Source organism: Moschus berezovskii, chromosome 4 (genome assembly GCF_049115385.1).
Source record: "Moschus berezovskii isolate FMDL1 chromosome 4, NW_MosBer_1.0, whole genome shotgun sequence".
Lineage (NCBI taxonomy): Eukaryota > Metazoa > Chordata > Mammalia > Artiodactyla > Moschidae > Moschus > Moschus berezovskii.
Window position 1 is genome coordinate 110,163,458 of NC_142463.1, and position 22,518 is coordinate 110,185,975.

A 22,518-nucleotide genomic window follows, 5' to 3' on the forward strand; every position below is an offset into this window, starting at 1 on the left:
CAAAAATAAAAAACAGAATAAAGGAGAAAAAACATATGATCATCTTAATAGAGATTTTTAAAGAGCATTTAACACACTTCAATATGGGATAAAATGCTCAGAAAACCAGGAAAAATTTTCTTTAATCTGATACACTATTATATCCATAAAAAGCTTATCACTATCATTACACATAAATAGGAATACTGAACACCTTCACCCAAGTTCAGAAACAAGACATGGATATCCACTATTACAACTTCTAACTTACACAGCAATGGAGGTCTATTATTTGTAACAAGAAAAAGAAATCAGAAATGTTCACTTTAAAACTGTTAAGCTAAATAAAGAAGTCTTTACTAATTTGTCTGTATATATTATATTTCACAATAAAAATATATTTCAAAAAAACTTGCAGGAGGCCTAATCCTATGACCTAGCAGTTCCACCCAACAAACATTAGTCACCAATTTTTCACCAAAAGATTTCTAGTACAATGTTCATGGCAGCACCAATCAGAGTAGCCTACAACTTGAAACTATTCAAATGCTCATTAAGAGTTGAATGAATAGGGGGGCTTCCCTTGTGGTACAATGGATAGGAATCCACTTGCCAATGCCGGGCACACAGGCTGGATCCCTGGTCTGGGAAGATTCCACATGTGATGGAGCAACTAAGCCTGCACACCTAGAACCTGTGCTCCGCCACCAGAGAAGCCACCACAATGAGAAGCCCACAACAAAGAGGAGCCCCTTCTGGCCAAAACTAGTGAAAGCCTGAACAAAAGCAAAGACCTAGTGCAACCATAAAGAAGAAAAGAAAAAAATGTTTTGAAGAGTCGAATGAATAAAGAAAATGTAGAATATTCTAACAATGGAATACTATACAGCAATGAAAATGCAAGCACATGCAACAATGTGGACCAATTTCATTTCAACATAATGTTGAGTGGAAAAGGCAGTCAAAAACATACATTCATAAGATTCCATTCATATAATGTACAAAACAGGGAACTAATCTATGCTGCTTGAAGTCAAGATAAGGTTACTCATCCTTATCTTGATGGGTAAGGTGTCAGTGATAACTGAAAGGAGGGACTTCTGGGTACTGGTAATACTCTATTTCTTGATCTGGTTGCTGGTTACATGGGTGTATTCAACCTTTGAAAATTCAGTGAATTTGGATATCTTGGAATATTTGCAGTTTTCTGCCTATTATACTTCAATAAAGAGGGGGGCTTTTTAATTAGAAGAAAAGAAAGCCTACCCATTGGAATAAAGAGTCCACCATCCTCTGTCTCTTCCTCAGCTTGGTGAGCTAGAGTCCTGAGTGGCTTTTCCTGAGGAGAGGCACAGACATCTGGCTGAGATGATTTCCTAGGTGGGGCTGCAGGTTTTGCAGAGTGGCTGTCTGATGGCAAAGAAGGTATCTCCCCTCCAGAATGCATTTGAGATTTTCCTGAAAGAATCACAAATACTGCTCAACATTTTGTCCATTCTCAATTATACTCTGTTGTAGAAATCAGCATCTTGTTATAAAGTCCTTTTTAGTTAGATTACTTCAATAATGATGCATTTACTATACAGGCATTTCTCTCTCTTAAAGACAGCGTCCTAAGAAAAATACTGAAATCAAAGCTCAGATGCTATTTACTCATCCTTAATGTCAGGGAACTGAACCAAGTAATTGCTAAGATCTTTCTAGTTCTAATATATTTTTTGAGCTATGCATTTTTTCCCCATGAAAAAATCATATTCATAATTGTAGGACAGGGAGTGTGCTCCTGATGACAAAGGGACATTTTATATAGATAATCATTAATACCACATTTAATCAACTATAAACGATACATGTATCAACGATATATATCTAATATATATCAATGATTGTATATCAACTATAAACGATATATAGGTATATAAAATGTCCTAAACTTTCTGACTCTGTAAATCAATCTTACAGAGCATTAGAGTAAAAATCACCTTAACATTGTAAACACATGGTTACACAGTTTATTACACAACTTTTCCCTTTCCTCACCTCAGCTCTTTTTGGTCAAGCCTCACAGCTTGTGGGATCTCAGTTCCCCAAGCAGCAATGGAACTCGGAGACGTGGCAGTGAGAGCACTGAACAGCCAGAGAACTCCCTCCTCAATTCAACTCTTAATAAGTGCTACCTTTCTTCCGATTTTTCATGAGGGACATTAAAAAGACAAAGAAACATTCATGCAATATCAAAAGCAAACATTAAAATCTGGTTTCATGAGGAAAAGAACAGGATTGTGTGTGCACAGATCTGTAGAATATACACAAGGCGTTGTTAAACAGTGATTGCTTCTGAGAAGACAATTTGGAAACTAAGAGGACAAAGTGAAAGGGTGCCTAACTTTTCCCTGTGTACTTCCTGTATTTAGGAACTTTTTGCCATGTTTGTGTGTTACACAGTCAAAAAAATTTTTTTCAAAAAAAGATCAAGTTATTTGTTATTAATACTGAACTCCATTCAAAACAGATAGTACTTGTTTAGACTGCTATCCCATCAACATTGGCAGCTTCAACTGACATAAACAAGATTTTAAACGGGAGATTTTTCCTCCAACAAAGAGGAAAAAAAATGCCTTTCCTTTCAACTAAAGCATGACTCAATCCTTAACTCTGTTTACTGTTAATCTTATTTCCTTTACTTCTGGAGTCCATGATTACTTCACAGTGTCAAAAAGGTTAAAAACTGGCTTTAACAGGGACTATACAACAAAGGAGAAATATCAATAACCTCAGATATGCTGATGACACCACCCTTATGGCAGAAAGTGAAGAGGAACTAAAAAGCCTCTTGATGAAAGTGAAAGAGGAGAGTGAAAAAGTTGGCTTAAAGCTCAACATTCAGTAAACTAAGATAATGGCATCTGGTCCCATCACTTCACGGGAAATAGATGGGGAAACAGTGGAAACAGTGTCAGACTTTAATTTTTGGGCTCCAGAATCACTGCGGATGCTGATTGCAGCCCTGAAATTAAAAGACGCTTACTCCTTGGAAGGAAAGTTATGATCAACCTAGATAGCATATTAAAAAGCAGACATTACTTTGCCAACAAAGGTCCGTCTAGTCAAGGCTATGGTTTTTCCAGTGGTCATGTATGGATGTAAGAGTCGGACTGTGAAGAAAGCTGATCACCGAAGAATTGATGCTTTTGAACTGTGGTGTTGGAGAAAGCTCTTGAGAGTCCCTTGGACTGCAAGGAGATCCAACCAGTCCATTCTAAAGGAAATCAGTCCTCGGTGTTCATTGGAAGGCCTGATGCTAAAGCTGAAACTCCAATACTTTGGCCACCTCATGCGAAGAGCTGACTCACTGGAAAAGACTCTGATGCTGGGAGGGATTGGGGGCGGGAGGAGAAGGGGACGACAAGAGGATGAGATGGCTGGATGGCATCACCAACTCGATGGACATGAGTTTGAGTGAACTCCGGGAGTTGGTGATGGACAGGGAGGCCTGGCGTGCTGTGATTCATGGGGTTGCAAAGAGTCGGACACGACTGAGCGACTGAACTGAACTGAATACAACAAGGAGTTGAATCCTAAATCCAACAAATCAAAAGTTCCTCTCAAGCAAATGTCTTGTAAGAGGGAGGAACTTCAATCAATAACACAGCAGAGCTTACTCATTAATCAACAATCTTTAATAATTTTTAGAATTAACATCTAACATTTAAAAACTGAACTGACACAAATGATTTTTTAAAACATACCAGAACCTTTACATCTAACCAAAATACAAAAGTTCAGTTTGGTAGATAGAGCTTCCAATAATACTTTTCCACCTCAACCATCTGGATCGATTCCAAAACTACCCCTACAGTTTATCAGCTGCACCATACTCTACATAGAGAAAAAGTTCCTTTTTCTCTGCAATACTTTTCTCCCTGATCCCATCACAGTGCTTCTCAATTTAACTCCCTTCTCACAGAACTCCTCAGGATCCCACTCTTCCTTTCCTCTCTCAATGTGCTAGATACCAAAGACCTTAAAAAGAGAAGTCAAGAAGGGTAACAGACAGAGAAGGAAAAGCCTTATTACAGAGCATGGCTGTAGTTCATTTACTGCCAGCCTAACAACTTCAAATTAATATGAAAATAAGTAGCCGAAAACTGTAAAAACCAATTGTAAGTTGAAATCTGCCTAAGTTAATCATTTTTAGAAGGCAAAGAAAGGGGAAAAAAGACTTAAAGGAAAAATTAAATCAATTTTAAAAGAACAATTAAAATTCTATTAGAATAAACAACAAAAAATAAATAAATAAATAATAAAATAAAATTCTATGAGAATAAATTACTGAGAAAGGTTTAATCACTAGCACTTGCAGTCTGGAAACAACTGTATAATATATATCAATTGTAACACAACGCTGATACTTCCAAATAGCCTAGACGTTTTTCTGCTTTTTTCCCCACATTCTGATAATCAAAAAACCAAAATGTTAAATTAAGCAAAACAACAAAAAGAATATGCACTGAATAAATTATGGGTGATTATTTTCTTCTTTCAATTTTCCAATATTTTCCAAAATGCACATACATCTATGAATTTACAATATTCCTTTTTTCTTCCTGCTTTTCATGTGACATATCTATTTGGCAAAAAAAAGTTATCTGGGGGGAGAAAGGAGTCATAACATACTTCTTTTATCGGTATTACTTGTATATACAGCTAATTGATATATCATAAGGTAGGAGACTCAACTTTCATTTACCCAGCCTAAAGTAGTGGTAGTGAAAGTCACTCAGTCATGTCCGACTCTTTGGGACCCCATGGACTGAGTCCTCCAGGCTCCTCTGCCCATGGAACTCTCCAGGCAAGAATACTGGAGTGGGGAGCCATGCCCTTCTCCAAGGATGTTCCCGACCCAGGGATTGAACTCAGGTCTCCCGCACTGCAGGCAGAATTCTTCACCATTTGAGCTACTAGGGAATTCCGAACCAGCTTAATGAGAAGTAGTATTAACAGTATTACAGATAAACTCTAAAAAAATGTTTATTTTACCTACAGTTGACCATTTATAAACTTACCATTAAAGACACCTCTAGAGATTTTCCTGGTGGGTCCAGTGGTTAAGAATCTGCCTTGCAATGCAGGAGATGCAGGCTTAATCCCTTGTAGGGGACCTAAGATTCCCACAGGCCACAGAGCAACTGAGCCTGTGTGCCACAACTATTCACACCTCACGACAAAGTTGCAGAGTCCATGCACCACAACAAAGTATCCCGCATAAGGCAAAAAATATCCCACACGCCACAACTAAGACCCAACACAGCCAAATAAATACATATTAAAAGAAAATGCAACAAAATCTTAACAGCTGTCAATTCTGGGTCATGAGTACTCAGCGGTTGGCCATGTTATACTAAAAAATAAAAACTCTACCCTCCACTCTTCAACAGGTCAGAGACTTTAAACTCCTGCTTAATTTTACATTCCTTCTCCAGCACTTTAATCTCCCATCTTCCTCCACTTCTTCCTGTCTTCAGGTCACAAATACAACCAAGCCAAAGAAAAAATTCAACAGTTTTGCTGCCCTGTCTAGCTATTTCCAATTTCACTCCACTGCACAAATTATCACTGAGGCTTTCATCCTTCCCTCATTAATGCCATCATTCAATTTCCTTTTCCCAAAACTCCTAAATCTACTCTTAAAAATCATCAACCCTCAAATAAGGTATTTTCTTAGACTTCCCTGGTGGCTGAGTGGTAAAGAATTGGCCTGCCAATGCAGCAGACTCGGGTTCATAAAATTTTTTTTAAATGTAGTATTTTCTCATGCATCATTATATCTCCTTTGTCACTAAATTTTAAATGAAGTATCTGTTTTTAAAACTCTCTACCCTCCTTGACCTTCACTACTGACACTTCTCCAGATTTCCCTTCTCTGTCATCTTCTTCCATGTTCCTTTCTATGAAGAAGAAGAATTAAAACTTTTCTAATCATACCTCTTACCAAACTTTAATCTCAGTTTTCCATTTTTCTGTGATGGCCCCAAAGTCACCTCACACTCCACATATTTAAAGCTAAACTCATTAAACCTTTCAAATACCTTTCCCAGGAAAGCATGCTTCACCATGCCCCAACCCAGATATCTTAAATGGTATCAGTCTCTGAGAAATATTAATTCTTCTTCTGTAATGTCTCTGTGCTTCCCTGGTAAAGAAATCCCTTGCCAATGCAAAAGATGCAGGTTTGCTTCCTAGACCAGGAAGATCCCCCGGAGAAGAAAACGGCAACCCACTCCAGTATTCCTGCCTGGGAAATCCCACGGACAAAGCAGCCTGGCAGGCTGTAGTCCATAGGGTTGCCAAGAGTTGAACACAACTTAGCAACTAAATAACAACATCTCTGAGATATATCTTTCTTCTATATCCTTACTGCCAACATCCTACAGCAATACTTTGTAAGGTCTCAATGGCATAACAGCATGGCTCTGTGTAGTAATCTGGATCTATCATTTCTATCTGAAACCCTGCTTTCCTTCCTCACAAACACAGCACTTTCATGTATGTGTAGAAAATGCTATTCTACTTCCACTCCTTCACCCCAACCTATCAAATCTTATCAATCCACTAAGTTCCAATTTTAAAAATCCTAATTACTTGTACCACACTAGCATGTAATCACATATTGTCTTAAGCTGTTCCAGATGAATTATGTGTTCATGTCTTGACTTCCCAACTAGACTAAAAGAGCTTTCTGAGATCACAACTATATCTTATGCTTCTTTTATTTACTAACTGGCTATAACCTTCAGGAAAAGTTCAAAGCATGAAAAGCAAAGCCTTCTGGGACTTTCCTGGTGGTCCTTTGATTAAGAATCCACCTGCCAATGCAGGGTACATAGGGTTTGATCCTTGGTCCAGGAAAATTCCACATGCCACAGGGTAACTAAGCCCATGTGGCACAACTAATAAAGTCTATTCATCTACAGCCCACGTTCCGCAACAAGAGAAGCCACAGCAATGAAAAGTTCTTGCTCCACAATGAAGAGTAGCCCCCTCTCACTGCAAGAAGAAAAAGCCTGCTCGCAGAAACAAAGACCCAGTGCAGTCAAAATTTAAAAAAAAAAAAAAAAGGCCCTTCACAATCCAAATAACAATCTACCACTCAAGTGATCACTCATACCTCTTCTGCTTCTGCCTCTGCCAGACTCCTCATGGCCTAAGATACTCCATGCCATCACTCTATCAAACCACACACATCCTTCAAGTCCTAAGGGCTATGGCATCTCTGGAGAGCCTAACCAAATGACAGAGATAGTAGTCTCTCAAGGTCCACTCCACAAATAGCCACCAAATCACAAAAGGACATATACAGTTCATCCAGAAATAATGAAAAGGTAAAAGAAAGGAAAGAAAAGAATACGGAAGATGATCAAAGAAACGGGAGGCGAAAAGAAAGTTTCCACCCATTCATAATCCTACCGTTCAGTGCTGACACTTACAAGCACCACAGCCCCAATTCCAAACCCAACCAGCCTCCCCATTCAGAAATGCTGTCTTGTAAAGGCACCGCAGAGAGTGCAATGACAAGTGCAAAGGCAATGAAGAGCTGATACTGACAAAGAAAATGTAACCTGAAGATTTTCCATGTCTTACCTCCTTCTTCCTTGACTTCTTCACTAGGCTCTTCTGAAAAAGGCTCCTTGACGACAGGATGATCGCCTCTGTCTTCTTGAGTAACTGACCCCGGTCTGAGTGTAATTTTCTTCCCTCTCCTTGAGCTAGTGGCCTGGAGTTTTCCTTTACCAATGTGTGTATTTACAGGCTGGGAAGACTCCAAGGACGGTATGGTGATTTCCTGAGAGATGGCCACATCCACAGCTTCCAGAACTGCAACATTCGTGCTGTTGGTGAGCATCCTAGAGCTCAAAGATGGGTCCTCCATCCCAAGCTGAATTTCTGCATCCTGCACGTCAAGGTCAGCTGCTCTGCCATGACTTGGACTCCAGGACAGGGACACTGACCCCAGGCCTTTAACTTGGTCAGATTCTGGTTTAACAGCTGACTGCAGGTCTAAGTCATCTTCCTCCTGGTTGCCCTGATGCTGTGGGGACTCTGCCAACGTAGCTCTTCTCTTCTTGCAGGGCAACATTTTCCAAGTCCCACTCTTGTTCCATCCTGAAAGGATAAAGGCAAGTTCTTATCACCATCTAATTAATTAAAGGTAATAACATTTCCTCAAACATATTTTCACTTATTCATGTTCAATCATGAACACTGTACTTTACACCAAATGCACAATCTCCCATTAGGTGGAAAGTGAGAGACAGGTTACAAAGGCAGAATTCAAATCCTAACTCTGTTACTAATTAGTGTGTTATCTTGCCTGAGTGACCTCTCCAAACTTCGGTTTCCTCAACTGTAAAAAAAAATAATTTTTCTCAACTTATGGAGTTGTTATAAGAATTAAAAAGTAAGCAATTAATAAGTGTTGCTATTGCTGCTGCTGCTGCTAAGTCGCTTCAGTCGTGTCCGACTCTGTGCGACCCCACAGATGGCAGTCCATCAGGCTCCACCGTCCCTGGGATTCTCCAGGCAAGAACACTGGAGTGGGTTGCCATTTCCTTCTCCAATGCATGCAAGTGAAAAGTGAAAGTGAAGTCGCTCAGTCGTGTCCGACTCTTAGTGACCCCATGGACTACAGCCTACCAGGCTCCTCCATTCATGGGATTTTCCAGGCAAGAGTACTGGAGTGGGGTGCCATCACCTTCTCTAATAAGTGTTAGTTATCACTATTACCATCAGGGAGGGAGAACAGCATGATGCTAAGAGTAAACTGTGGAATCAAACTACCAGTATTTGCTTCCCAAGTAGGCGTCTCTCTAGTCCTGTGACCTTGCATGAATATTTAACTTGAATATGTTTATTTACTATATAATGAAATAAAAGTTGCATCTATAAAATTAGATAGTAATTTATTAGATCAGTAAATGTTTGCAATTGTTGCTTACATACACAGTTATTTCCATTAACAGAAACAATCCAAAAACAAAGTATGGATATGTAAAACAGTGAAACTATACTAACAAATTCTGTAATGAAAACCATAGTTGCATCTACAAAATTAGACAGCAATATACTTTTTTAAATCAAAAACTAACTTCTCTATGAAAATTCTGGACTCTTGGCTTCACTTCAAATTATCGCATTTTAATGAGAACATTATCCTAAAGTGGAGGTATCTTCTCATTTGTTCTTATAGAAAGTATTTGCAAACCTCTTTTTTTCGTACTTACCACTTTTATGATTACTTCTCGTCTCTCTCCTATCACCCTCCCCACAATGTGCTTTTTGAGGGAAAAGATTCTTTCAAGGAGTTCTACTAGTACTTGGCAATATCTGCCCTATTGCAGACACTCAATAACTGTTTCCCGAATGAGTGTGAACCTCCTATTCTGTGCATATTCTATGCAGGCTGGACCAAGAGCATTAAATGGAAACTAACTGCACCCTTCTACCCAAAAAAACTTTATTCTCAGGTTTCTGAGCTAGGTCCAAGAATAGAATACACTGCCTTGTGATTGATACAGTGAGTTAATCATCACTAATAATGTTCAAGTAAGGCCTGAACGTCTATCTACCAGACATCAGGTGAAAACCTAGACTACAGGACGGCAACGTAAAATACTTTCTAACAGTTTTAACCATAAAGTTAGTTTTAAACCACTTTAATTCACATTTTCCAGGACACTAGGAGAGATTCCCCAGCACAGGCCAAACCAACTTTTGTCCATAACTCGATAATTAAACTTCAATAAACAAGTAAAGATTCCTCTGATAACGGAATGCTGAGGGAGAATTAGGGCAGTGGCATTAGTTCAGGCAAGTCTTATATTTCAGATGAATTACTGAGGTCCAAAAGAAGGAGGGTGGGGAGGCGGAATGAAAAAAAGAAATACAGCTATTATTCAAAGTCAGTAGCGTGCAGGAATCAGCTCAGAGCATCAAATACAACAGAGGCTCTGCCCAATCTCTGGGAACTGCAATCAAACCAACAGCATGAATGAAGGCAAATCCGGAGACAACCGTGGAGCGGACCCCTTGTGGAAAAAGATTTCACAAAGGGGTCCTAACTGCGCTTTTCACCTCAACGCGGAACGCTGGCCCAAGTCTCCACTCCCAGATAGACACCTGCACTTCCCTACCTCTGTCAAGCAACCCGCACCAGCCCTAGACCAAACCGCCTCATCCTGGACATCCTTCGTCCGAACGTACAGCTCCAAGCTGCCTGTTCCCGCCCCACCGCACTCGACCCAGTACCCTCACCAGCCAGCCGGATCCCGCGGAAACTCAGCTTCGGTACCGGAAGTCAACCAACGGCAGCGACTGACGTGCTCGTCACCAGGTCGCGGTACGCCGCGTCAGGATGTCAAAGAGCATGCGCCAATCTCAGACGCCATTCTATTTTAGGGCACAATGAAGCCAAAAGGTTAGTACTTCCGCTGTGGGCAAAAAAGTTTAAAGGCAATACCTGTCTCTCTCTGTCCACGGAGTTGCTGCTGCTGCTGCTGCTGCTAAATCGCGTCAGTCGTGTACGACTCTGTGCGACCCCATAGACGGCAGCCCACCAGGCTCCACCGTCCCTGGGATTCTCCAGGTAAGAACACTGGAGTGGGTTGCCATTTCCTTCTCCAATGCATACAAGTGAAAAGTGAAAGTGAAGTCGCTCAGTCGTGTCCGACTCTTAGCGACCCCATGGACTGCAGCCTACCAGGCTCCTCCGTCCATGGGATTTTCCAGGCAAGAGTACTGGAGTTGGTTGCCATTGCCTTCTCCAGTCCACGGAGCAATCCTACTCAAAACAAAATTGGGTATTAAGGTTCAGTGGTTTAAGTTAACAGCCCTTCTCGCCGCAATACACCTGGAATAGGGGACCCAAGAAAATGGAGAATTCATGAAATTTCAGAAAGAAATCGTGGGTTACAAATAGTACAGTTTCATGAGTAAAGCAAAAAGTAAGGGAATTTCAGAAAAACATCTACTTCTGCTTCATTGATTACACCAAAGCCTTTGACTGTCTGAAACACAACAAACTGGAAAATTGTTACACAGATGGGCAATACAAGACCACCTTACCTGTCTCCAGAGAAACAGGTCAAGAAGCAACAGAACCAAACAAGGAACAACAGACTGGTTCACAATTGGGAAAGTAGTACATCAAGGCTGTATATTGTTACCCTGCTTATTTAACTTATATGCAGAGTTCAGTTCAGTTCAGTCACTCAGTCGTGTCCGACTCTTTGCGACCCCATGAATCACAACAGGCCAGGCCTCCCTGTCCATCACTAACTCCCAGAGTTCACTCAAACTCATGTCCACAGAGTCGGTGATGCCATCCAGCCATCTCATTCTCTGTCGTCCCCTTCTCCTCCCGCCCCCAACCCTTTCCAGCATCAGAGTCTTTTCCAGTGAGTCAACTCGTCGCATGAGGTGGCCAAAGTGTTGGAGTTTCAGCTTTAGCATCAGTCCTTCCAATGAACACCCAGGATTGATCTCCTTTAGAACGGACTGGTTGGACCTCCTTGCAGTACAAGGGACTCTCAAGAGTCTTCTCCAGCACCACAGTTCAAAAGCATCAATTCTAGGCAATCAGTTTTCTTCACAGTCCAACTCTCACATCCATACATGACCACGGGAAAAACCCTATATGCATAGTACATCATGCTAAATGCCAGGCTGAATGAAGCACAAGCTACAATCAATATTGCTAGGTGAAATATCAATAACCTCAGATATGCAGATGACACTATCCCACCAGCAGAAAGGGAAGAGGAACTAAAGAGCCAAAAAGCTTTTTTTTCTCTTATTTTTTTGGAGGTTGGAATTGCCTTTATTGGGGCAAGCCTGGCAGGCCTGCTGTGAATAAGGAGCCTCTTGATGAAGGTGGAATAGGAGAGTGAAAAAACTGACTCAAAATTCAACATTCAAGAAACTGAAATCAAGGCATCCAGTCTCATCACTTCATGGAAAATAGATGGAAAAAATGGAAACAGTGACAGAATTTACTTTCTTGGGCTGCAAATTTACTGTGGGCGGTGACTGCAGTCATGAAATTTAAAAGACTCTTCCTCCTTGGAAGAAAAGATATGACAAACCTGACAGCACATTAGAAAGCAGAGACATTGCTTTGCTGACAAAGATCCATATAGTCAAAGCTATGGTTTTTCCAGTAGCCATGTATGGATGTGAGAGTTGGACCATAAGGAAGGATAAGTGCTGAAGTATTGATGCTTTTGAATGGTGGCGTTGGAGAAGACTCTAGAATCCCTTAGACTACAAGGAGATCAAACCAGCCAATCCTAAAGGAAATCAATGCTGAATATTCATTGGAAGAACTGATTATGAACCTGAAGCTCCAATACTTTGGCCACCTGATGGGAAGAGCCAACTCACTGGATAAGACCCTGATGCTAGGAAAGATTTGAGAGCATGAGGAGAAGGGGGCGACAGAGGATAAGATGGTTGGATGGCATCATCAACTCAATGGATATGAGTTTGAGCAAACTCTGGGAGATAATGAAGGACAGGGAAGCGAGAATGCTGTGGTCCATGGGGTCGCAAAGAGTCGGACACAACTGATCCACTGAACAACAATAAGTCTTTAATTCAATCCACAGTAATTATTAATATCTGTATAATACTCTGCTTGTAAAATGCTTTCACTTATCACAGGTGATTTTTTTCAATCATCACAATAAATTCTGAGACAATGGCTAGTATTATACCTTCCGGTTTAAACAAGACAAAATTTTGGCTCAGCTGTGTAGGTGATTTCACAAAGATGCACAACTATCAGATGGAATCAGGTAGCCTGACTCTAGGTTCTAATGCATTAATCCGGTTTCCAGGAAGGTGCCTGAAACATAGTCGAAGGCCAATAAATTCAACACATGTGTTTTTAATGAATAACTCCTAAAACCATGTTCTTTCCTCCTTTCTAGAAGGATTGACAGAATGTCAAAGTTGGAAAAATACATTCATCTCGGTCTTGGTACAGGTGAACCACCAACTGCACATTTGAATAATTTACTTGACCTGATCCTGTCTGTAAACAGAATTGAGGTGGGATGAAAGTATCCACAGCCAAAAACGGCGAACTTGATGTAATCATGGAGATAACCACCAATAGTGACTCTAACCGAGAATCACCCTAACTCTTTCAAATTCCAAGGACGTCTCCAGAAGCTTCCAGTTTAGTTTCTGTCCTGTAGATCCGTTGGTTTGCTCTGTCTCCCGTGTGCTTTCTTTCACCTAAGCAGTTCTCAGCACCTGAAACTTCCAACAATGATTAACTTTGGCACTCTTCATTCGTCTTTTTTTAAAAGCAGCTTCAGTTTACACATCACAGAATCCAGCCATTTTACTTATACAATTCAATTATTTTCAGTAAATTTTCAGCGTTGTGCAACCATCACCAGGTTTGGTCTTTAATCACAGCTTTTACAGTTTAAAAACATTTCAATAATAACATTTAGTGGTCTCAGAAATGCATAACAACAATGCAACTGATATTCAAATGCAGGAAATACAGAGTTTTATTTTTCCAAAAATCCTGCTTCCCCCTCGCCCAGAACATTCTGCTGCTATATTAAGCCTGGGGAATCCGAATTACAAGATCTAGAGGATCTCATATGTTAAAGTACATACACTTCTCCTTCATCAGGCCTTGAAGATTTCACCTTATAGATCCACAAGCCCTAAACACGTAGGGTAACATTCTCTTGAAATCTTGTCATTGGAAGGGGTCCCTCTCCCAGGGATCTTCCGGAAAAGGGCGGAGCTTGCCTTCCGGAACTTTTCGGACAGAGGCGGAGTCTTTAGCCAAAGGCCGTTCGGATGAAGGAGTGGCCTACCTCCTTCATCAGGAGGATGAAGGACCAGGAGGATGCCTGGTCGTCCTTGCATCAGGACCAGTCTGGCTGCACCTGCATCCTTAGCTCAGAGCATCCCTGGAGCATCTTAAGAGGAGACCGCAGCTGTCACCCAGGGACCTGACCGTCGCAGGAGGCATCCACCAGATACCTTCCTCCTCCCCTGACCTAGCGCTCTGCAGCGGCGGCCTCCGGTACTTACCGGAGGTCCCAGACTTGTCTGACCACTGCAAAAGCATTTATAGCAATAGTCTCTGATTACGACATGGCTGAGATCACCAACATCCGACCTAGCTTTGGTAAGTAGAATCTAAGCAAACTAAGCCCGGGGTAGGTGAAACCGTTGCCAAGGCAAGGGAGCTCAGCGGCTGGGCAGAGCGTGAAGCCCAGATCAAGGCCTTCAAGTGCCAGCGCCTCTAGAATCGGGCCTGCGGTGGTGGGTGGAATCGGGCCTGCGGTGGTGGTATCGCGGGCAGTGGCCAGCGTCCGAACCCGAGCTATGGGCTGCAGGGGCTGAGAAGGCCAGAGCACACCAAGGGTGGGGACGTGCAGGATGCGAAAGCCTTGTGCGGTGCACTTGAGTCAGTACCGCCGGGGGTGAGAAACAGCCCGCGAAGGCCGTGAAGCCCTCCTGCGCGGGGAGGCGAGCGGAGGCAGGCCGAGCCCTCCCCCTCGGGGCGCGCAGGGCGGTGCCCCTTCCTCCCCCGCCCACTCCTCAGGGCTGCGGGGGAGGCGGCGGCAAGGGGGATGGGGCTTCAAGATGGCAGCCTGGAGACTGTGGGCTGTGCGGCGGGCCGCCAGGGGAGGCGGCGGCCGCCGGGGAAAGAGGGCTGCGGGGGTGGGGAGCAAAAGCGAAGCCACTCCTGAAGCCGGGCAGCTGGAGGCTGGGGCTGGGAGGAAACGTGAGCCCTGCCATGTCTGTTCTGCATCGTAATGGTGGGGTCCGTCCGATGCTACCAAATGGCGCTTGGCGCTGCTGGGCTGGGGGATGACGTGATGTCTATTTCTGGGCCTCCTGGCAGCGCCTCGGCTCTTCTCCTCAGGCCTTTGTTCCCTGTTTGCCTGGGCTTTCTTTTCAAAAAGCGGGACTCCCCCGCGCTGGTGCTGGCGGGGGCCCGACCAGGGCCGGCGCGGGAGGGGCGCGAAAGGCCGAGCCTGGGGAGGCCGCTTTGTGTACCAGAGAAAGCATTACGTCATCTCGGAGCGGCTGGTCCCAGACCCAACCCTACGGGCTCCGAGATCAGTTACACTCCCTGGAGCAGAGAGTGGGGTGGAAAACGGAGGCAGATGGGAAAGAAAAGCTCGAGATGCAAGTTCTTCCTCTGGGGGATTCCTGCAAAATGTGCTGAGATAGCAAACTTCCTGTGCTGTTTCCCTGGCCCCCAAAGAAAAATGAATTGCCCTGCTTCTGCCTCAGCCCTATCCCAGTTTGGATGGGAGAAGCGGGTGAGAGTTGCTGTCAGCTTCCCTTAAGAGACTCTATGTCTCAGACAATCCAGAAGGTTTGAGCATCCAGACCCCAGTGTTAAGGGTGGGGTCACAGTCCAACTAGGAAATGGCTTTTCTTTTTTCTTAGAGAATGCTCTAAAACATGCCTGGCAGAAGGATACAAAAAACAGCAATTTTTGTTTTTATCAAAAATAGAGAACTTCATATGTGCCATGACCAGTGCAGATGAAATTATATTACCCTTTCTGTGATTTGGACATTGCACTGACAGTATAAGTCAGCATTAGCCTAGGTATACACCAAGCTTGTTTTCACCTAAACGACTTATTTTTACTCACTCATCAGGTGAGGTCTCCTATTGCCCATCGATAGGTTTTGAAGGCCAAATAGAATTTTACATTTATCCCTGTTATATGTAATCATATTGACCTCATCCTCTGTTTTCAATCTGTGGAAGCTGGGATTTTTAAAACTTTATTGAGGTATAGTTGACTTAATATTTTGTTAGTTTCTGATGTATAACAAATTAAATGAAAAATATATGTGTAGGAACCGAACACCTCCTCGGAGCTGCCAGCAAGCTGTTGAGGAGCTGGGCGTTGCGGTGGCTATTCTCAGTGCTCTCCTGCGGGGCTGGTAATCCGTCCGCCCGTCCACTGAATGTGGGTGACTGCCGAGGTGAGGCCAGGTGGCAGGGTCCATGGTCTCCTCGGTCCTCCGTGTGTCTCTCGGCGAATGCAGGGTGTGAGGTGGTGAATAAAGGTGTCCATCAAGATCAGTGAGCAAGATGAAGACTTGCTTAGCGACATGATGGATTTGAAGGATACAGGATTTCTCCAGGGTGTGTCATTTGCCTCTAGTCCACTACTTCTGAGATTATGAAAGGGGAGCTCCCAGCCATGGGCTGCACAGCAGCAGCCTTAACTTCCTCAACTGGTTGTCAGACCACAACTGCCCAGGATCAAACAGGATTGCTGAGGTGGAGACTCTCTGGGCCTCTGCAGAATTGGTGATTGGTATTCGAGTTCTTGGCTGCTCACGGGAGGGTTCCGGGCCTGGTCACCCCAGTGCTGGCCTTGTTCGTGTCGCCAGCAGATCATCGATGAAGACTTGTGGATCAATCCCCTGCAGCACTACTCAGGTAGAAGGTTCTGAGACGAGCGTTAACTGAGAGAAACATGGATTGTGAGGGGATCAGAAGCTTGGTCCTGAAGGCACAGTTGTGTAGAGGCCAGGACACTCCTTTCCCACACGGGGAATCTCAGGCTCATTGCGGGCTGGATGCGGAGCCTGGATTCATGTCATGCACATAGACTGGATGATTGAGGACTTCATATGTCCAAGTCACACACGAAGCACCTGTGCTTACAGCATGAGAGTCCTACGTGATTCTAATAGAGGCAGGGTGAATCAAGCTCCTTCGACAGAATCTTCCTTCTCTGGGTCCTGCCATCCACAGGCCTCCTGCTGCTCATTGAGTTTGAGATTCCCTGGGTCCTTCGTCCCCACCCCTTCTCCTGGGAAGCCCCACAAATTGCAACGGGCTTCTCTCTGGTGTCACATTGCACTTTTGTGCTGAATTTGGTGTCTTCTCTGAATTTACACATCTGCCACTTGGCCTCTCACCACCAAAACAGAGTCAAAGCTAGAAATGGCTTAAGACTGGCTGGTGATAATACTGAAGGGCTGGGGGAGGAAATGGACAGTGATCCCAAAAGGGCAGGACATGGAGCCTACTGACATCATCTCCCACATTGCTGGACACAGGCTTCTTCAGCTACTGAAACACCTGTGTTACCTGTTTGTGTTTATGTCCCTGTATCTTGCACGTGTGTTTGTACACAGGCGTGCTTGTGTCGCCTGTGTGTGTGTGTGCCTGTGTCCAGCCCACTGCAGACACAGAGGTGAAGGCGACAGAACATGAGATGTGGAGCAACCAGAAGAGGAGGCTTGAGGCATCCACAGACTCGGGGAGACTGGTCGGAGAATCTCCGCAGTGCCCATTTCCAGGACAGAAATGAGGAAAGGATGGCCAGTGACAACTGTCTTGCAAGTGCCAGCCAAACCCACAAGTAGTACCTCCTGAACTTCTAAGCCGTTGCACTGCCGTTGGTCTAGTCAGATATTCTGCCCTCTCATGGAGAAATAGAAGAATGCTTATGAATGTAATTTATAAAATCCAGATGTATTCTTTACATGTTGAAAAATATACTGTATAACTTTATTAAAAATTAATATATACTCATAACAGAAAATGTAAATTTGCTCGAAAAATATAAGGAAAGAAAAAAACCACTGATGATATCATTTACCAGTAGCTCAGACTTCTGAGTTCCTGGGACAGGGAGCTAAAAAGATGAGGGTGCGCTAATTCTTTTAGAATAAAATTATCTTTTCTGCTATTTGAATGCCAACATAGAACTTGATTCTAATAAGTGATTCTTGCTTTCTTTACTTATCTTTAAGCCTCTAATTTTACAAATACCTAGTAATTTGACCCCCTGTTTAGAGACTGTTTGCTTCAAGCTGTTTATGTTGTTGTTTTTTTTCCTTTTTGCTATGATTAAAAAATATTGCATGTCGTGGCTACGGTAAATAGTGCTACAGTGAGCATCGGGGTGCATGTATTTTTTTAAATTAAGGTTTTCTCCAGGAAACTGCCCAGGAGTAGGTCACATGGTGATTATATTTTTAGCTTTTTAAGGAGCTGCTATACTGTTCATCATAGTGTTGGTACCAATTTACATGCCCACCGACAGTGCAAAAGTGTTCCCTTTTCTCCACACCTCTCCAAATCATCGTTTGCAGAATTTTTGATGATGGCTTTTCGGACTGGTGTGAAGTAATACCTCACTGTAGTTTTGATGTGCATTTCTCTGGTAACTAGTGATGTTGAGCATATTTTCAAGTGTCTGTTGGCCAACTGTGTGTCTTCTTTAGAAAAATGTCTATTTAGATCTGCCCGTTTATTGACTGTTTTTTTTTTTTTTTTTTTTAATATATTGAGCTACCTGTGCTGTTTGTATATTTTGGAGAATAATGCCTTGATAACTAATGAGAACTATCTGTGTAGCACAAGTAACTGTCTTCAATACTCTGTGGTGACCTAAATGGGAAGGAAATTAAAGAGAAAAGCACACACACACAAAAAAAAGAAAAATATATGTGTATATAATTTTTCATTATTGTTTCTTGTTCTTCTTGTTCTGTCACTAAGTCATGTTCTACTCTTTGTTATCCCATGGACTGCAGCATGCTAAGCTTCCCTGGCCTATCTCCTGGAGTCTGCTCAAATTCATGTACATTAAGCCAGTGATGGCGTCTAACCATCTCATCCTCTGCCTCCCTCTTCTCCTTTTGCCTTCCAACTTTCCCAGCATCAGGGTCTTTTCCATTGAGTGGGCTCTTCACATTAGTTGGCCAAAATATTGGAGCTTCAGCTTCATAATGGGTCCTTGAATGAATATTCAGGGTTGATTTCCTTCAAGACTGACTGGTTTGATCTTGCAGTCCAAGGGACCCTCAGGAGTTTTTCTCCAGTGCCACAACTTGAAAACATCAATTCTTCAGTGCTCAGTCTTATATGTGGTGTCTCACATCTGTACATGATTACTAGAAACACTATAGCTTTGACTAGACAGACCTTTGTCAGCAAAGTAATGTCTCTGCTTTTTAATGTGCTGTCCAGGTTTGTCATTAACTTTCCTTCCAAGGAGCAAGCATCTTTAATTTCATGGCTGCAGTCAATGTCCGCAGTGATTTTGGAGCCCAAGAAAAGAAACTCTGTCACTGTTTCCACTTTTCCCCCCATCTATTTGCCATGAAATAATCAGACCGGATGCCATGATATTAGCTTTCTGAATGTTGAGCTTTAAGCTAGCTTTTTCACTCCCCTCTTTCACCTTCATCAAGAGCCTTTTTAGGACTTCCCTGGTGGTACAATGGTTAAGAATCTGCCTGCCAATGCAGGGGACATGAGTTAAATCCCTGGTGTGGGAAGAGTCCACGTGCCAAGGGGCACCGAAGCCCACGGGCCACAGTTACTGAGCATGCTGCTCTAGAGCCCCTGCTCTACAAGAGAAGCCACTGCAATAAGAAGCCCGCACACAGCAACTAGAGAGTTGCACCTGCTTGTCGCAACTAGAGAAAGCCTGCACACAGCAATGAAGACCCAGTGCAGCCAAAAATAAATAAAGAGCCTTTTTAGTTCCTCTTCACTTTCTGCCATGAGCGTGGTATCATCTGCATATCTGAGGTGGTTGATATTTCTCCCAGAAATCTTGATTGCAGCTTGTGATTCATCCAGCCTGGCATTTCACATGATGTACTCTGTGTATAAGTTAAATAAACAGGGTGACAATATACAGCCTTGTCAAACCAGTCTGTTGTTCTATGTCTGGTTCTGACTGTTGCTTCTTGACCTGCATACAGGTTTCCCAGGAGACAGGTAAGGTGGTCTGGTATTCCTGATCTACTTAAGAATTTTCCAGTTTGTTGTGATCCACACAAAGGCTTTAACATAGTCAATGAAGCAGATGTTTTTCTGGTATTTTCTTGCTTTCTCTATGATCCAACAAATGTTGGCAACTTGCTCTCTGATTCCTCTGCCTTATCTAAACCCAGCTTGTACTCCTGGAAGTTCTCAGTTCATGTATTGCTGAAGCCTAGCTCAAAGGATGTTAAGCATAACCTACTAGTATGTGAAATGAGTGCAATTGTACGATGGTTTGAACATTCTTTGGCCTCGTTGAACATTGTTTGTTATTCTTTGGGTCTGGAATGAAAACTGACCTTTTCCAGTCCAGTAGCCACTGCTGGATTCTCCAAATTTACTGATATATTGAGGGCAACACTTTAACAGCATCATCTTTTAGGATTTTAAACAGCTCAGCTGGAATTCCATCACCTCTACTAGCTTTGTTTGCAGTAACGCTTCCTAAGGACCACTTGATTTTACACTCCGGAATGTCTCGCTCTAGGTGAGTGACCACATTGTTGTGGTGATCCAGGCCATTAAGACCTTTTTAATATAGTTCTTCTATGTAATCCTGCTGGGCTTCCCTGGTGGCTCAGAGGTTAAAGCGTCTCCCTCCAATGCGGGAGACCCGGGTTCGATCCCTGGGTCGGGAAGATCCCCTGGAGAAGAAAACGGTAACCCACTCCAGTATTCTTGCCTGGAGAATCCCATGGACGGAGAAGCCTGGTAGGCTACAGTCCACGGGGTCGCAAAGAGTTGGACACGACTGAGGGACGGAACGGAAACGGATGTAGTCTTGCCACCCCTTCTTAATCTCTTCTGCTTCTATTAGATCCTTACCATTTCTGTCTTTTATCATATCCATCCTTGCATGAAATGTTCCCTTGATGTCTTTGACTTTCTGTGGAATATCTTCCTGAAACCAGACACAGCTCATGACCTTATGTAACAGTTGAGGTAAATGGGTTCCCAGGTAGAAGGGTGACCTATAACACCGGCCACTTTATGTGAAACACAAATCAGTATGAGCAAACCAAGTCAACAGTGGCTGAGGGCCATTTACATTTAAGGTAATTATTGATATGTATGTTCCTATTGCCATTTTCTTGTTTAGAGTTTGTTTTTGTGAGTCTCTATCTTGTGTTTCCTGCTGGAGAAGTTTCTTTAGCATTTGTTGTAAAGCTGCTTGGGGGGTGCTCAATTCTCTTAGACTTTGTTTGTCTATCTGTTCTGTTCTGTTCAGTCGCTCAGTCGTGACTGACTCATTGTGACCCCGTGGACTGTAGCCTACCAGGCTTCTCCATCCATGGGATTCTCCAGGCAAGAATACTGGAGTGGGTTACCATTTCCTTCTTCAGGGGATCTTCCCGACCCAGGGATCGAACCCGGGTCTCCCGCATTGGAGGCATACGCGTTAACCTCTGAGCCACCAGGGAAGCCCTATGTTTGTCTATACAGTTAGCAAAAACAAGACCAGGAGCTGACTGTGGCTCAGATCATGAACTCCTTATTGCCAAATTCAGACTTAAATTGAAGAAAGTAGGGAAAAATCACTTAGACCCTTCATATATGACCTAAATCAAATCCCTTATGATTATACAGTGGAAGTGAGAAATAGATTTAAGGGACTAGACCTGATAGATAAGAGTGCCTGATGAACTATGGACGGAGGTTCATGACATTGTACAGGAGACAGGGACCAAGACCATCCCCATGGAAAAGAAATGCAAAAAAAAAAAATGGCTGTCTGAGAAGGCCTTACAAATAGCTGTGAAAAGAAGATAAGCAAAAAGCAAAGGAGTAAAGGAAAGATATAAGCAGCTGAATGCAGAGTTCCAAAGAATAGCAAGGAGAGACAAGAAAGCCTTCCTCAGTGATCAATGCAAAGAAATAGAGGAAAACAACAGAATAGGAAAATCAAGAGATCTCTTCAAGAAAATTAGAGATACCAAGGGAACATTTCACGCAAAGTTGGGCTCGATAAAGGACAGAAATCATATGGACCTAACAGAAGCAGAAGATATTAAGAAGAGGTGGCAAGAATACACAGAAGAACTGTACAAAAAAGATCTTCACAACCCAGATAATCATGATGGTGTGATCACTCACCTAAAGCCAGACATCCTAGAATGTGAAGTTAAGTGGGCCTTAGAAAGCATCACTACGAACAAAGCTAGTGGAGGTGATGGAATTGAGCTATTTCAAATCCTGAAAGATGATGCTGTGAAAGTGCTGCACTCAATATGCCAGCAAATTTGGAAAACTCAGCAGTGGCCACAGCACTGGAAAAGGTCAGTCTTCATTCCAATCCCAAAGAAAGGGAATGCCAAAAAATGCTCAAACTACTGCACAATTGCACTCATCTCACACACTAGTAAAGTCATGCTCAAAATTCTCCAAGCCAGGCTTCAGCAATACATGAACCGTGAACTTCCAGATGTTCAAGCTGGTTTCAGAAAAGGCAGAGGAACCAGAGATCAAATTGCCAACATGGGCTGGATCATGGAAAAAGAGAGTTCCAGAAAAACATCTATTTCTGCTTTACTGACTATGCCAAAGCCTTTGACTATGTGGATCACAATAAACTGTGGAACATTCTGAAAGAGATGGGAATACCAGACCACCTGACCTGCCTCTTGAGAAACCTGTATGCAGGTCAGGAACCAACAGTTAGAACTGGACATGGAACAGCAGACT

General features: G+C 42.9%; 1 protein-coding gene and 1 long non-coding RNA gene across 5 annotated transcripts in view; one reads left to right on the forward strand and one right to left on the reverse strand.

Moving 5' to 3' along the window:
• The window catches only part of GON4L (gon-4 like), a 91,247-nt gene extending 80,916 nt beyond the window's left edge, over positions 1 to 10,331 (reverse strand). Inside the window, exons 1-3 of one of the 4 annotated variants that reach the window (XM_055403096.2) lie at positions 10,291 to 10,331; positions 7,621 to 8,142; positions 1,246 to 1,437 (exon numbers count right to left, since the gene is read on the reverse strand). In XM_055403096.2, the coding sequence (XP_055259071.2) occupies positions 1,246 to 1,437; positions 7,621 to 8,116 (688 nt within the window). In that variant the 5' untranslated portion in view covers positions 8,117 to 8,142; positions 10,291 to 10,331. The other 3 variants (XM_088835857.1, XM_055403095.2, XM_088835858.1) reach the window with 3 other exon arrangements.
• A 151-nt stretch (positions 10,332 to 10,482) lies between these two features.
• On the forward strand, positions 10,483 to 19,727 carry LOC129541210 (uncharacterized). The gene is made up of 3 exons (XR_008682783.2): positions 10,483 to 10,621; positions 12,966 to 14,194; positions 15,894 to 19,727. It is a non-coding gene; the product is annotated as an uncharacterized LOC129541210 (long non-coding RNA).
• The last annotated feature ends 2,791 nt before the right edge of the window (positions 19,728 to 22,518 follow it).